The following is a 17525-nucleotide window of genomic DNA, read 5'->3' on the forward strand; positions in this document are numbered from 1 at the left end:
CATATTTGCGTACCGCTTTTCTCTTCATGGCCGCTTGTCGGCAAGCTTTTGACATTCAGGGTTGGGAACTATTTCTGGCCGTGTAGTCTAAGGTTTCACCGGTCTTCCATGTGAACTTATGCAAATGAGTTGACCTTGCCTGGTCCCAGTAATTTGATTAGTGCAGAAACTTTAGCCCAGAATTGTTGGAATTAGGGCACAGCTTGGTAGCCCCGAGCTCTTGCTGGCAAAGCCACGAACTGCGAAACCTGATCCCTCGCACCAGACGTTAACCTTCAACTTTGACCTCTGGAGAATACGCCAGATTAAGAAGGATAATCCCTTGTACACGATTAGTATGGCACTTTGTCCAACCATCTAAATCAGTCGTCCTTATTTATACTGATTCTAAACAAGTTGAAAGAAAGTTGCTTTTTTATCGCACGAAAAATTCTTCCAACATTTGTTACAAATTTAAAAGTTTTAGAATTTTGATAAGGGTGTTGTAACAACATTCAAAAACATAATTTGACTGAAATGAATTCATTTGCAAGTGAAGCATTGTAGTCTGAACTTTGACATGTATTTTTTTACCTCTCAATTTTCTAAACCCCCCCCCCTTCCGACCCCAAAAAAAGTAACCTAGGGGGACCAGATAAGAAGTTAAACATGTCTGTTTGAAACAAACCTCCTAGTCCTACAGCAACAAAAATCCATCCTGGCCAACTATCTACAATGGCAACAAAATGTTTGACTAACACATCTTCTGACCTCATTGACCGACTTACGCACTGGTAAAAACCTGATGGAATGAAAACTACACACATCAAGATTTCATCGGCCTGCTTTGATGTGTGTCAAAACATATGTTTAGATCATACATTATCTCGACATAGGTTGCTGGAGGCCGATTTACAAACAGGGAAAATTTGACATACACAGTTTTCATCCACTCACCTGCGTGTGCAGTTTTCATACAGGTTTTTGACCATGACAGGAGTAAATCAGATCTTTCTGTATACTGGCAACACACAACAACTTCTCCTAACCTGCCAAGTCCCTGTGACATGACCAGCCTGGTAATGGTAGCAGGTGCCCATACAAATATGACTGACTGTTAAAAGTGCTTCCCTAGAGACAGTAAGCCTGTGGCAGGTTACAGCATCCCTACATTTAATCCGGTTCCAACCAGACAAATCTGCTTACATTAATGTACTTCCTAAGTGCTGGGATTCAGTGCGAGTCTGACAGATACAGCGTATTATAACTCAGGATATTTACTTCCACAGTATTACAGAAAAAAAAATTCAGCCACAAAAAGTCCACTTTAAATTAGCCTCCGTAGCAGGCTTATAGAACTGGGGGTTTGGTGGTCTTCAGCTGTTTTCTGATTAGTCCAGTTCTAAAAAAACGGCGGTAATTCAACCAGGCCGGCTATGTTGTCTATATGCAATCAGAAAATAGCACATAAAAGCTCCCAAAGACCCTGAAAACCCCCCAAAATCCCCAGTTTTTGGCATGCTATGGAGGCTACCTTTAAATATGTTTCCAGTACCTTCAGGCAAAAACGTAAGGTACATCATAAAATATGGGTGACCAGGTCTATTTGGAATTGGAAACAGTGGCTATATAGCTACCAGTCTATGGATTTATCAAAGGCCAGCACTTAAACTCCTACTACGAACTTCAACAAAAAAGGAGAAAGATGGCTTGAGCCTTATATAGAGTGTACATGGTATACCATTGACTTTGTTCTAAGCAGGGTGCGACTTACTGGTCTTAATGGAAGTAACAGATACCCAGTCCTACCTTATAACGTTCCAAGGACTTCAAAGTGTTTGTGTAACTGGTAGATGACTTTCTAAATCACATTTAAGTTCTAAGGGGTTTGATATCATAGAGGGAACCACTCAACTGTTTCAAACTAAGTAGACAACAGGTACATGCCTAATACTTACAATCTCTGTTACCGATACATGTAAGTAACTCCTATTTCTAAATTTTACAACTTTAATTTGTAACAAATGTTGAAATATTGGACTTTCGAGGAAGAAATAAATCTAAAGCTGGTTATTTCTAATCATCAACATTTCCGTTGAAGAATGAGAGAGAATAAGGCACTATCCCAACCCCATTTACTATGATTTAGGACACTGATCCTATCATCCTAAGGATGAGGGTATGCTTAATTATGCTAGGGTATAAGAGTACTAGTATTAGAGGATTCTACAGAAAAGAACATGTGACCTTTTGCTTGCTTTGTAAATTAGCATGCTCAAGTACTGTGCACGTTAACACTTGAATGCTCGAGTTTGTAACATCGTTAAAAGTGTTTATAAGGTTACAGAACTAGACAATTCTGCTCCAGGGGTTGAGAATTGCTTGCTACAAATTTTGGCTGCACCACCCAGAGTTTAGGAAGTATACTAGTAGATCACACCAAACCACTGCACTGCAATTATTTCTTTTATAGGGTAGTAACACCTACATCTGTATATAAACTCAGTACATGGACCAGTGCAGGTTAGGTATCAGAAATACCTGCACAGCTCCAATTTTACCTGCACTAAGCTGCATATGCTGGTGGTATTTCAATCCCTGCATTTTGCAATTTGAGACACAGTCACCTACTTGTCTGTTTGCTGCACTATGATAGTTGTAATTACATGAACGTTTTCTACCCCTTCAATGTAACGTTTAGCTAGTAAAGTTTTATGTCTGTACATAACATCAGTGAGTCTTTTGTTCCGTGTGTCAGTGTAGCGTACTAGCGTGCGTTATATGGACCTATAATTACACTGACCTCAGGGGGTGCCTGGTACCGAATTGCATGTCATACCGTATTGTCTGACTTTTGACCCCTAAAATTTAAATAGCCAGTGTGGCTTTCACTGCCTTCCAGACAACATGTAAGTCCTGAATATTACAAGCAAATTTGTATTGAACAGCAGAGTTAGGTCTGCTAAAGTCATTACTGAGGATGCAATAGTCTATTCAATCATCAGAATGGGAAGCTTAGTATTTTATACCTGATAATTACATACCATTCTAATTAATTCCATCAAAAAGATAAGTATCTGGTACATCATGTATGTACTAGAAAATACAGGATGCCCAATTTAGGAAGTAGCTAATAGATTAATAGTCTCTATAACCTCCATTTCTACTAACTGCATTTGTATAGACTGAATCTGCTTCACTACAACATCCTTGTCAATCTATGATAGATGAGTTGACTTGTCCAATATCAAAAGTATAACCTTATACTTATAGTAATCGCTATCATATAATTCATTGCTTTCTGCATAGCTACAGTACATCTGGAAACCTTTGAGAAGATAGAATGGGTCAAACTAGACTTGTAGTTCAAGGAGTCTATGTAGGGCTTCAGTCTCTATCACAGTGAGCAAAAACATTGCCAACCTTGCCATGTACACATGTTCTTCTTCAACACAGAATACAGGCAATTGGCAAGATGACTTACCTTGCAGTCAGAGCTCCATAGCAACCTTAAAAACAGACTGGAATGCAAACAAGTAAATTGTGACACAATATGCTGGATTTGTCCTTTTTTTCCGATTATTGAAGCACTAATCTTCAGGTCACCATTCTTGACAAAAAAAAGATGGCCGAAAAGGTGTAATGTTCAACAAATTAAGGTAAAAGCTTTCTTGCGGTAGAATTTAGAGCTTCTTTTGGTCAGAAGGGAGGGTTTCTAGTGTTAGAACACAGCTGGTTGCAGACTGTGGTATGGGAGGAATGGGCAGTAAGGCCAGCCAACACTGTTGACTCCCATTTCCAAGGGCAGGCCATTTCCGTTCTTTAAGTTTTTCATGCTATAAAAGGTTTCCACCTGTAGCGCCTGTGACATTACTACGCAGTAGGCACCATACTTTTCACTACGCACCCAATTGGAGGTAACCATCCAAAGGCATACATGTCAGTACCATCAATCACCAAGAGCAACATACCATAAAGAACCAGGTACTTGATTTTACAAAACCTTTGGACTTTTTGGCCAGTAAAATGATGATTAGCTCTTGAATAATGGTTCACAGCTCAAAAGATTTTCATGTGGGGAAAACTGAAACTTCTTTAATCTTTGACATATCGCAAGAAACTCACTTACGAGACTTGGCCTAATTCTCTAAATCCCTCCTGCTTCGTAACGATTTGGTTTATCGAGAAATAACATTCCAACTGCTCAGTTCTGCTTCCTGCTGTAGTGAGATATCACAAGGACAGCAGACAGAAAAACCGCGGACCAAGCCAGTGACTACGCTATCCTTTCATCGAGGATGATGACCTACGACCCAGCGGGGCTCCTGGTATGTATCTATTTTGTGCCAGCATGCTCGTCACCAGTGATTTTCTGACAAGACACCAGACAGGGCAGACTACAGGCTTCAACTTACTTCCTCCTGATGGCTCCCAACAGATTTAAATTCTGTCTGGACATCGGGGTACGCTAACTGGACACGAAGAGCATTAGTACATATCTAGGATGTTTCTCTCTAGTCCCCAGAATTTCCAGAGTGCTCACGCCACGAATGCTTGAGAAAGAAGCAACATGATACGACACAAGTTTGCTTCTTCCCTTCCTTGGAATGTTGGGGACCTCCACTCTGCTTACTGTTTGCAGTCTTATAGCTGCATGGTCCTTGTAAGAATGTCAGTTTGTACCTCCGAACTACCCGGGCTGCCAAAACTTTGTAGGCTATGTTTATGATAAGACTGCAGCAATCTTCAACATTATTCTCAAGGGGTCTGCCCACATTGCTTATTTAGGATCTTCCTAAAGCTTGACAAAGATATACAGAAAACTGTTTAAGTATCCTACTAACATACTGAGAGCAACATCTGTCAGGGGCTCCCATCTACTCTAAAGAATTTCTGTTGAGCCAAATGAAGACAGAGTACTATTCCAACATAAGACATCACATACATATCTGTCAACAAGGTGTGACATTGGACACCTGAGATGAGGGAATTCCTCAATTTCGTACCGACTTATCCCTTAATTTTTTCCCTCACAGGGGACTAGATAAGCATGAAGATGGATCAATGATCAGAAGCACACAACTGTGTCTGAGTTTTTCCCTTTCATCTGTCACCCAGAACATAACGTGATCCATTCCTATTCTTGTATCGTCTTTTCACCACACACAAGACCTGAAATCTGTACCTTTAGATGCCCAGTCAACTGGATAACTGCAGAAAAAAAGCAACCTTTGATCGAGCAATAACCCCAATGATCACTCCCCTTGCTAGGTCATCCATATGGAACATATGCAGATCCTCCTAACTCACAATTGGGTGCAAGGAGGAGGGATGGAGTGGTTGGAGTTTTTCCCTGCCATCTCTCCTGGCTGTGTGAAATTTCTCAGGGAGATTTCTGCCACTCCTGCTATATGCGGGTTAGGTCGGTGTGTGTCTGCTGTGCAATCTGCGCTATGTTTATCTCCTGTCACTAGCAGATTGTGGGGGTGTACAGTGCTAAGTAGCAAAGCGGCACTTGGATAATCCTACAGAGATACAGATGGCTTGGGCATCTTTAAGAATATTCTATCTTGTTTGAGCAGAATAACATGAACATTCTCCGGAATGTGGCAAAACAACACATCTATAGAAGAGAGCTGTATGCCTTTATCCGTGAAGCGAAGTGAGCCATTTTAATTTACCATTAGTCGTAGCCTGTTGCTGTAATAAAACATTATTCTCTATCAGAAAATTTGTGATGCTTTAATTCCATGTAGCACATTATTTCTTGTACTGAATCGTGAATTCATCATCATCACATGGCATAGCCGAATCCCAGATTGCCCAAAAATCACAACTGAACATCCCGTGTTCACAGACTAGTTCTGCAAGACACCCCATGAATGCAAAAGAACAATTCAACCAAAAAATATTTCCCCATCCTTGCCAATCCTTACATAAGAACAACTTGCATCAATTGACCAACCTTCCTAATTTTACCATCAAGTGTTACTGGGATTTCCCTATGCAGACCCTCATGGATAAGACTGAGAGTGAGACAAGACTTCCCACAACTTGACCACAGGTTAGACAACAGGTTTTGCCATCAGCACACACTCTGGTACCATCTCAGGACAGAACTACAGATGTAACAGCTTGTGTGGCATCTCTGTGGTTTTTCACTCCTCTTCACCTCATGCTGCTGGAGGGTGGCTGACAACATGTCAAACAGGAAGGATGGTCCCTCCCTTCCTTACAACTTCCTCTTCCTAAACACTTGGGTCCAGTTTTTGGTAGACAAGTGCACGTGCCACATTACTCCTACTCTCCATGCAGTGGTTTAGGCTTCGACTCATTTTTTACATGTTTTGGGCAATTTTACTGGGCTTTCTGTTCTTTCCAGTGTTTTTACCAGCCATGCAAACTTTAGGTGTTACATTGGATTCTGTCCTGCCAATTTAATACTGTCTCGCAGCCATCCAAAGATTTCAAGATGAGGTTACTCCACTCAAACCAGCATCAACTGGTGTTTCTAACACTACAGGGAGCCTGATGGATCAATAGTTGTCTTCTATTATTGATAGGATAGTCCTGTGCAGTAACCATATTGTAGGTCAAAATAGACATATATATGGGTGTAATACTGAAAAAAGACAATGTTATGACTACATGAGACTGAATACTGAAAAGAAGCATTAAAAATTTGTCCTAACATAACAGAAATTCAAAATGAGTAAATGAACTGTCATCCCTATCCTCATCATGATGATGGTTCAAGGAGCATTGCTCAAAAACTAACTTGGCAGGCACACGTACACGTACTGTTCTGTACTGTGTTAATTCTAACAATTCCCTCTACTTCAAATACTGTACCAGCCATGGCATTGAATTACAGTTTGTTCTGCTGGGTTGTTGGTATACAGACCAACTGGTATAAAAACATTCAACACTGCTCAACTTTTCTCCTTACAACTACTATAGTATGCAGTTTCTGCACACTAAATTTCATCAAATTCATGACCATCCTTTTCCAAAACTTATGTACATGCTGCACGTATTTCTTTTAGCACATGGTAATTAAAAGTGATATTTTGAGACCAGGCCATTGATCAAACTGTGGAGGGATTTCGCCTGCCAGACAAACAGAAAGCTATTTGGAGAAAAAACACGGGGGCCAAGTACAAATAATGTTCACTCTGCCCTTGTTTTCAGAGGTTCTTTCCTTTTGACCCTAATTGGAGCCAACAACCTAGACTAGTCTCCAGACCAACTTTGCTTTCTCAAAATATTTCGACAGTCAAATGCACACTTGGGTCCTGGAATTTCAGAAACTCTGTACCACATTTCTTTTACACTCTTCTTGAACATGAGCTTTTTGTTCAGGGAATAATTGCCCCCAGGTTTTTTTTCAGGGTCTACCCTTCAGCTGTACCTAATTTATCACCTCCCTTTAGGAAAGGCCCTGTTCTCTGGATAAATAAAATCTGAAGAAACCAGGAGTTTGGTTACACTCGGGCTTCTTCCATCAGCTACAGGATTTCCTTTGCTTCAGACATCAAACCAAAATCAAGGTCACAATGTTGAAGCCACGAACAAAAGGATGTAACTTGTAGGGAAATGCTAGCCACTGGTGTCCAAACCTATTTTAGCTTCCAAGTTGAGTTAGTAACCAGAGTTATCAACCAAAGATTGAGGCGTTCAATAACTTTTTTCCTGGAACTATCGTAGAGTGGAACTTGCTGACCAACATGTACCAAGCACAGTAGGGGATTCATCACTAGATGGCTTTAAAGAACGTTTACAGTTAGATGTAAAACTAAAAGGTGAGGTATTGAAGGTGCGTTACACTGAAGGGTGGCTATAGTGGCTTTACAGATAGAGTCTTTTGTCCAAAAAGATGATGAAAGCGAATTGACAGCCAGGTCAACAGCTATGATAGGTTTGGACATTAGGCTGAGGAAATGCTGACAGTTCTCAAATGATGTTGACAGGGCTGCACTCTGTGCGTCATACTGTCCTGTAGCAGAAGTCAAAGTAATTCAACAGTAAAACCAACGGATAGAATAAATGGATCGGAAACCGACAACTGGCAAAAAGGTCTGACAAAGAAGTCAGCTACCATCGGACAGACAGACGTATTGATTGTTAACCGACATGGTCATCTTCCTGCACTGCAGGTGCGAATCTTAAGAGCTGGACAGGCTGACCAGGAATATGGAGTATACAAAAGGTCAGACTGACAGGCTGGCACTATACCTGCATACCATCCATCATTAGTACACAATAGTGAGGTACACCAGCAGACAGCAAGCTTTATCAGTCACATACTCAACCTCAGGCACTTACCCCATGCAGGGACCAGACAGAAGTCACTTTTCTGGTTTCTCCTAGTCCAAATGTGCCAATCAAACTAGTTATTTACCGATGAAAAGAGAAGATGAATTTTCTATCGATGATTCACTAATAGTAACAGGTCAGGGGATAGGGATAGTAGAAATAAAACCCTTGCAACTTCCTTTTTGATGTATGATGATTGATACTCAAACTATACATCCGGTGGACACAAGCGGATGTGTACGGTATTCCTTGTTCGAATCCAAACCCATCTTCACGAAAGTAGACACCATAGATCAAAAGGAAATACGCCCTTCTTTTGTACCTGTGTGAAAACAATAGCAAATACACCCCTATACGTGAGCCATACCGCAGACAAGCCAAGCAAGTCTAATGCGTCACGATGAAACTTTGTGTGAAGTAGGGCAGCACACAGGCAATGGCCTGTGCCAGCCACCTTACAGATACAAGAAACAGAGCAGGACAACCAGATGGATCAAGTTGTTGAGTCTGGGAGTCATCCTGGTTGATCCTAGTGTCCCCGCGCCCTGCACTGTTGTACGACACATACACCTCATCATCCAATCAATACCCCAATCTATCATAACTGTCGTTAATTCGTAAGAGGATAAGAAAAACGACAGGAATGCCGACACCTGACATTGATAGCGGCAATCAAAGGTAATGTAATATGCCATTGGATCTCGTTAAGCGGCCACTTCCTGATACCCGATTTTCGGAGCCAGACATGCACAGGGATCATCATACAGCTTGAAAATACAAACCAGATACTGTAAAGTGATATCAATACAGGAGCCTGTTTTGACCGGTTGTCTCCAAACCAGTGGTCTGACATTTTTCAAAGAAGGAAAAAGGCCTTGAATCCGCCGTTTTGTTATGAACTTTTTATCTGCAAAAATTAAACCTCACAGTTCGGAGTAAGAACTTCGAAGTTGAAATAGGACGCAATGTTGGCTTGCGGTTTAACGTAGGTAACAATGTAGCATGACAGTAGAGGCCACTTTGCACGATGTCGAGGTCTGACCTTGTTTTGTACGATTACAAACCCCAAAGTCTGCAGCGCACACACAGAGGTCTAGGGCACACAAACTACTACCCCGGCCCTGTGTTTGAAGTGGGCGCCACCATATGCAGCAATGTATACAGTCTTTCACAGCCCAGTTATTATCCCAGGAAGGGTCTTCAATTAAGCCCCGAAATTTACTTCAGGGGTCAAACTTGGCATAAAGTAATGATACACATGTCAGGATGAGGTATGTGGTTAATGGCTATTAGTCTGTCTGGCAACATTGTAAAATAAAGGGGGTGAAAGAAACTTCCACTGGAACATCTGCCTCTTGTCTAGGCATAAACGTTACCTCTCTTTGTGTTCAAAAGAAGATCTCAGCCAATATAAAGAACTGATGTGATCGACAAGGAAAATAAGAAAGTTTCCACATAAGTTATACTGTACATGTAACTTTTATTTGATTTTTAGGGATAAAATATTAAATTTCCTGTACTGCTTTTCTCAATCTTGTTCCGTATCTATAAATATTTGGCACTTTCATCTCCTATTGCACTAATGTCCACCAAACTTTTGATAATAAAGGATTAAGAAGAGCTAACAAAGGATGGCTTTTTGTAAACTCCTAGAGGAAAACACTAGAAGAGAGGCAGACTTTGAAGGCAGGAAAAAGCAAAGGCTCCTTCCTTGAAACCCTGAAGACTTTATCCCACCTCGTGGGGTACATTTCCTGACATAGCTGACTGTTGGGATCACTTACATCTGACAGTCTGACTTTTGGCAAAATTACCGCCAAATCCCCAGGGTAGATCAAACGTCATGCAATATGAATCCTTAGCTCTGAAGGCAATGAATGATTCACGCCCAGAGTTTAGACCCTCAAAAGGCAGGAAACTTCCAAAAAGGGCCCGCGAGTCCCAACAGCCTCCACCGAACATGTTTTAAAATGTTACAGTTGCTCAAAGTTTCAAAACGCTGGCAGCTTGAAATCTGCTGAGCGCTACCAGACCTTTTCCTCCTAATATCCGAGTGAAATCCGATAGGCGTCTAGGTTGGTTCAGTTTTCACAGTTCGGGGAGGGGGATATACGTAGAAGTTGGCATTTGTCCTAAGGCATATATTTGTCAGATCTGTAGCCACAAAGGGAAACACAGCGGCCAAATAGTGACTTCAAAGACACAGGTCCCAGCAGGGCACTGGGCTTGATTATAAGAGCAAACTACATGTGTCCACATTATGGACATTTGCACATAGACTGCTTTTGTAATAAGATCAACTGATGGATGAACAGGATGTATAAATGTATTCCTGAAAAGACAAAAGGACAACAACCGTTCTTACCATAGCTTCTTGAAGTTCTTCACTCAGTTTTTGACACTTTGCAGGTTTCAGAAGAAGAAAAAAATCTGTTTTGTCCTAGATTGTTATGTTCGAAGTAACAAAGCAGGTACTGATACTACCAGTGAATATTCAGTCTCTTGAAGGAATGCAGCCAATATCCTTTGATGCATATGAAAATATGCTGTTGTTGTTACCTGTACTGCAATACCAAACAAGCGAAAAATTGCAGCTATGTGGAGTTTACATCTCGCCTATGGCATTAACTGTTTATAAATAATCATAAACAGGTATGGTGACAGACAGACACCGATTGTAACAATACCTGTACATGTATAAGCCTTTTGAATCCTTGTTTCAAACCAAGAAATCTTCTACCACAAATGGTTTGGAATTGTAACGTCTACATTAAATTTGATAAAGGTCAACCCTGACCTGGTTTTGAGGTAGAATATTGGCTACGAGTCACTGAAATATGCCCTCAAATTTGCATAATTGCGATGGCGGTTGCAACCTAAAGTGTAAATGTTCATGAGCACCCTTCTTGTTGTGGTGTGCTTCAAACTGTGCTAACAAACATACAGAAAAATGCTGTTTTGAAACTACAAAGCAGACACTAGGAGTATTACCCGTATTGCTAGGTTCACACAATTTACCGTAGAGCTAGCAAAAACTGGAAAAGGTTTAGGCTTTGACTTATTACCTCCGGGGAAGGAGACATCCTTCCGCGAGGAGGTTTTACTATTGTTCGAAACATTTCTGTCAGCAGCTGTTTCTCGCGATCGGCTGGACGGATTGGTCTGTTGTTCGGTGTACGTATTGCTATTGGGCTGCAGATGATGCAGAACGTTTTTGTTTAATTGTATATGTGTTTATGGGCGTCGAAATAAAAGGTTTTTAAGTGCTCCGGACACCCCCGCCATGCTGAAAATGGAATTTACCATGTTGTTAAGGAATGGGGAGGTTTCAGTTTTGGGTCTTACCATTTAAAAGGGGTCAAACAGAGGGGTGTCTGCTTCCGATATGTATTTTGAAATATTATCGCAGTTGTATCTCGCGTTGGGGTAGACTGGACTCGGTGTATGTTCTTCTAATGGGCTGTAGATGGTGCAGGTTTTTTTGTTTTTATTGTATATGTGTTTTGGGGCGTAAAAATCTGAAAATCGTCGCGCGCGGCGCTGGGCTGGCTGCCAGCGCAACTTCCGGGTGGGCCAATGGGTCAGGGGTCAACGCCCTCTTGCGCAATCTTGGATGTTTTCGGCGTATAGTACGACTTCTTAACTTACAAATACCGTGGTATACTGTCTCAGACGTTCTCGACATGCATTTTTACCGTGGGTACATGGTATGGGCTGCAGATGAAAATGTTGACCAGTCCTGTATTAACACAACCAGGAACGCTAAATCTAACACATAAAATTCAACACCATCAACTATACAGAACAAACAACATGGAAAAATATACAATAAAAAGCCCGGAGGTATAAAATCTCAGATTTTACTTGTTTTTGACTTATTTCTGTTTTTAGCCTTTCTTTTTTTGTCCTGGTACAAACATGTATGTATTTTTTTACAACAGTCAAACAGTTTGCCAATTTGATGCTATCTTTGCAGCCATCAAAGATCTGCTTGGAGATTATGCAGGTCAAACTTTTCAACTGTTTGACAGCTTTCTAGCCTGATCCTTCTTTTCTAGCCTGACAACGAAACCAACCTAGTGAAAACTGAAACAATACATCTGCAGCCTTAGCTATAACACAACAGACTAACTGGAAGATAATTTTTTCGACTAATTAAAGGTAAACAAAAGATCATTGAAAGGAGGCAGTTGCTTAAACCTTCCAGTACATGGTTATCTTTCGCCTGTCATGTTCCCCTCAAATTAGCCAATTTCATTGTTGTTTTTTTTAAGTACTGTTTAACAGGAACAATAACATCAGTAATGTCAGGGTATCGGTTTCTTTTAGTTCCAGTTCAGTCCCCTTATTGAAGTTATTCTACAAAATTCAAAAGTCAAAGCCAAAGTCATTAGCAACAATATCACATTGTCACTCCTCCAGCATTGCTAATGACTGATGTACCAGGCATGTATTTATATGTGTGGAGAGTTACCGAAAACCTATGGCAACCATGGCTTGGATTGGTACTGAAAAAAGTTGTATCCACAGCACTGCAGTAATACATTACCCACATGCAGCTGGGCTCGAAATCCCACCTGCATATGCAGGTTAGTGCAGGTAAAATTGGAGCCGTGCAGGTATTTCTGGTGTCTACCTGCACCTAACCTCTACCAGTCCATGTACTGAGTTTATGTACAAATGTCAGTGTATGTTGATTTTGCTGTATTGACTGTCCCCACATGAGGTATAAAAGAAACAAGGAAAATCGTAGATTTTGTACCTCCGGGTATTGTAATGTATGTTGCAGAATGTTGGGTGCATGTTGGGACTGTTCTTTAAATTAACTAGTGAATTCGCGCGAATACCATTTTTTTCGAAAAGTTTCGAAATGTTTGTAATTGGCTAAATGATCTGTGAAATCACTAATCCCCCCTAGCCGACTGGAGCCCAAAAATAGAAAGGACAGGAGGCATCCCGTGGCGAATCTGGCTGCCCGACCCTCAGCGACCAGCGATAATGTAAACAAACACCCACACAAACGGCCGCGTGAGAAATCAACTTGCTCTCGAAAATTTATCAAGCCGACCGCTTCCCCCCGCGGCTGCCATCCCTCCCCACTTATCCCACACTAGTTCAAATCACGCTCGGTCTTCAAGTATATCTTAGTGGATGATGAAAATCAGAAAACAACACGGAAATCCCCACCGAAGTTCGAAAACACAGGGACTCAGCGGTCGAGAGGCTTTGTACAGACACCCGGCCAGGAGAGCCAGGGCGCAAATCAGGGTCGGCGGGGCGTGTGCACGTGGCTTTCCCTGGCCGAAAGATTATCGCTCACTCGCGGTAGGGGATGGCACCCAAGCTAGCTCCAGGATAACATCGGCGACCCCGAGCCGAGTGTGCTGATTGATTGGCGAAGATGTAACCGCAAATGGTCAACCCGCGCGACCCATTTTCACACACTAACAACAGTAACGGGTGTCCGAGACACGAAATACAAATAATCTTACGCCCCAAAACACATATACAATAAACAAAAAAAACCTAGCACCATCTACAGCCCATTAACAGAAGAAACACCGAGTCCCGTCTTCCCCAACGCGAAATGCATGTCGAGAACGCCTGAGACAGTATACCACGGTATTTGTACTATACGCAGAAAACATCCGAAATTGCGCAAGAGGGCGTTGACCCCTGACCCATTGGCCCACCCGGAAGTTGGCTGGCTGCGACCCGCGCGACCATAATTTTTCACACTCGATACCTGAAACCCCCTCTCACCAGATGTGGACGCAACCTACGATACTTTATACACGCCGAAAACCAAAAGACAAAACCACTTTCACACACAAGGGGTGTCCATACGCTGTCAAAACGCATCATTTTCACGCACTAAAACACACATACTAAAAAACCAAAACAACGTGCACCATCTACAGCCCAATAGCAAAACGTATACCAAGTCCCAGACATATCCGTCCACCCAAACGCTAGAAACTGCTGCGAACGTAATTTTCGTCTTCCCTCACATAACCTCCGCGCACGGGATATACATCCCTACCCGGAGGTAATAATGTCAATGGTTTCTGAACAGTTCTTAGTGTGATGATCCATACTTCATAAGTTCTGAGTAGTGCAGGCAAAATTTGTCTGGTGCAGGTAGTAGCTAGTATGCAAAAAAAGTATTTCAAGCACTGCGTACATTTTACATCTGTTCACATCTGTTACTCTACCTATTATGGCTCCATTCAACGTCGTTTATTACAATCACAACGTGTCCTGCTGAACATTCGTCAAAATTAGCACAAAAGCAGAAAACCCATTAGACAGAGAAAGTTTCCCTTTTACCCCCAGACAGCTGCAGAAACTAGCAATTAAGCTGATTTATCAGCCAGACCGCGATCGTAAATTACATTATATGTGAAATTAAAATGGTGGCTACAGCATGGATGTAAAGCAATTATTACAATCACTGGAAAACATATCTAGATGGTAAACAACAGTGACATATTATCAGTGATTGTGCATTAGCAAATTGACAATATTTATTGTTCCTGATAACTTCCTAGGTTTTATAAATGACATACAAAAATGCATAATTGACACCATTTGAGTATAATAAATCAAGATCAGTTCACTGTGATTGCTATCAATACATATGTAACGTTATATGTAAACTTCTACATGTGTTACATTTACAAAGTCAATGTATAGATTGCCAACTTCACCTATGGTTATAAGTATATAATCTCCCTTGAAAGTCAAGCACCTACATTCAAGCATTTATCAGAAACTGAAATTCTAAACTGGTTTGCTGGAAACCATTCCATCCCTTTTTGAACATAACCTTCTCTACGAAGGTAAAGATTTAAGGAACAGGCTAGGCATTAACATAAGCCAGAATCATGATCCTAACTCTGTACACCTAATACCAAATATGGTAAACCATCTAGTAGAAACTGATTGGCCACAGGGATGGGTGCAAAAACTCTGCAGCCCAAAACCTAGGCTTCGAAAAGCAAACAGCTTAATATTTCACAGTGAGACCAAGGAATGTTGAACACAAGCTACTGTTCAACACAGGATTTCCCAAACTGTTTCTACCAATATATTGTTGTGTGTATTTAGCAACAGAAGCAGTGTTCTTGCAAGCCTGAATTTTTTTCCGTCATCTCAAATTTCTTCGACATAACATCACCTATCAAGTACCAAATGGTTTGGGGCACGTAACCCCAGCAAAATTTTAAAATCTTGACCCTCAGAAACAAAATTTCCTGCAATTTGAAAGGCAAATTACGTAGGTAGACTGAGCTAAGTTTTCCATTCATATCTTTAAACATCAATTTTTATTTTTGTCCATCAAAGATGATGGATTGGGCATAACTTTTTTTCCATCAAGAGCAGAAAAATTCTGTCAGATGATGGAGAGATAGATGCTGGCTAGAACACTGCCTGTAGTGAACTGAAGACACAAGTGAAGTGAGATGCTTACCTCCAGTAGTGGGGCTGGTAGCCGGGACACCGGTCCCCACACTTCACACATGCTGAGCAGGCCTGGACAGCCGACATGACCTGATCTCTTTTCTCTTCTGAGTTACCCTTCACAAAACCCTGCAAAACAAAGACAACAACATGTACCATCAACTGATAAGAAACTAATCTTGAAAGTTCATCTGTGTTGGTAGAAATCATTATGAAGCAAGTTTAAACAGTAATTTCCAACACAACAAATTGGACTCACCCAAATTTTCAACTGTACCAGTCTAGTCTAGGAATGAGCAATCCATCTTGACATACTAGACTGGAGTTGTACAGTCGAAAATTTGGGTGAGTCCAATTTGTTGTGTTAGAAATTGCAGTTTAAACTTGCTTCATAATGATACCAAACTAGATGTGGTCACTAGAAATGAAAACAAGTTTATGCAATATTCATAAATGTACATCAGTTAGGTCAAAGCTAGAGTCTATGGTACCCATACACTTGGGTTTTGTATTATAGCTATTGTTACTCATTGCCAGAGGGGTTTGTTATTTATTCCACTTTCTGTTATGGTAAAATAAAGAAATACTGAGCCTGCCATTGACTTTAATGTTTATGGTAATGTCTGTAGTGTAGAGTGATGCTTCTGCAGGACGTACACAATTCACAACAATCAACTTTCTTTCATCTCTGAGTCACGCTGTGTTCCAGTAACATTCAACACCCTTTCTTTCCTGAGGAAGTCAGGATCTGAAAAGGCCTGGAATCCGTGGCATCTGTGTAAGACAAATGTTGGGCTATTCCATATGGAAAGCCACAGGGCCATTTGGAAACCTTGGCGGAATGGAAAATTGAACTGCATCTACTTGACCTGGCACCATAACACATTTTACAGGGCCACAGATTTGACTTCAAGAACCAACCCCTTGACCCCAGCTATTTGCCAATAACATACATGTGACTAACCAGGAAATGATGCTAGCTACATAGGAACTTGCTGGACTTTTCACAATTTAGTTAGGTCCAGGAGTGGCAATGAATGTCCTTCAGACCCCTTTGGGACTTGTATTGTTGTAACATTTTTACTCAAAGGCTCTCCTAACAAGTAGAAGAAAAAAATCCACTCCTCTGAAACTTTCCATATTGGCAAGCTCTGTCATGCAAAAACTTGAGGGGCAATTTACAGTGAGGGGAAAACCAACATCGCTATTCACTTTCCACATCCCCTAGACTCTGGGGAGACATAAAAACGTCAAAAACTGTGAACGATGGCCAGGTAGATACTTGTCAACTGTGTATCACTTTTTTGACCCAATTGAGGCACTCATTGAGATGCAAATGTTTATGTCCAAGACAACTTATGCACTGCAAACAAGCCATATACAAGATACACATGCAGCACAGTCATACACATACATGTAGTAATGCTTTTACATACTACCATAAAATTGGGATTAACATTATCACATTTGAGCAAGGAGATTAGGTTTCAACATTAAGTACTTTGTGGCCAGGTATGGAGCGCTTTGAGACTTTTGGTCCCCAGGTGGCCTTTACACATTTACTCCCAGGGGCTACAGCAAGTACAAGCCAGACAAAGCTCACCTGGTGCCTGGTACATAATATTTATAATTCTACCTTAATTTTAAGGCAGTTTTGGCAACAAATTACAACTGAGAGCAAACTATATCCTTGGCTTGAGTGTAAAATAAAATTATGAAACTAAACAACCATAGTGACGCAGATACTGGAAAGCCATGTGACCTAA

General features: G+C 41.1%; 1 protein-coding gene across 3 annotated transcripts in view; it reads right to left on the reverse strand.

Annotated features, from left to right (window-relative positions):
• LOC109477368 (prickle-like protein 3) overlaps positions 1 to 17525 on the reverse strand; it is a 56396-nt gene that overhangs the window by 33045 nt on the left and 5826 nt on the right. For all 3 annotated transcript variants that reach the window (XM_019778586.1, XM_019778589.1, XM_019778587.1), the window contains exon 2: positions 15770 to 15888. In XM_019778586.1, the coding sequence (XP_019634145.1) occupies positions 15770 to 15888 (119 nt within the window). The remainder of the gene's footprint in view (positions 1 to 15769; positions 15889 to 17525) is intronic.

The sequence above is a fragment of the Branchiostoma belcheri genome, unplaced genomic scaffold (genome assembly GCF_001625305.1).
Source record: "Branchiostoma belcheri isolate BF01 breed outbred unplaced genomic scaffold, Haploidv18h27 scaffold4, whole genome shotgun sequence".
Classification (NCBI taxonomy): Eukaryota; Metazoa; Chordata; class Leptocardii; order Amphioxiformes; family Branchiostomatidae; genus Branchiostoma; species Branchiostoma belcheri.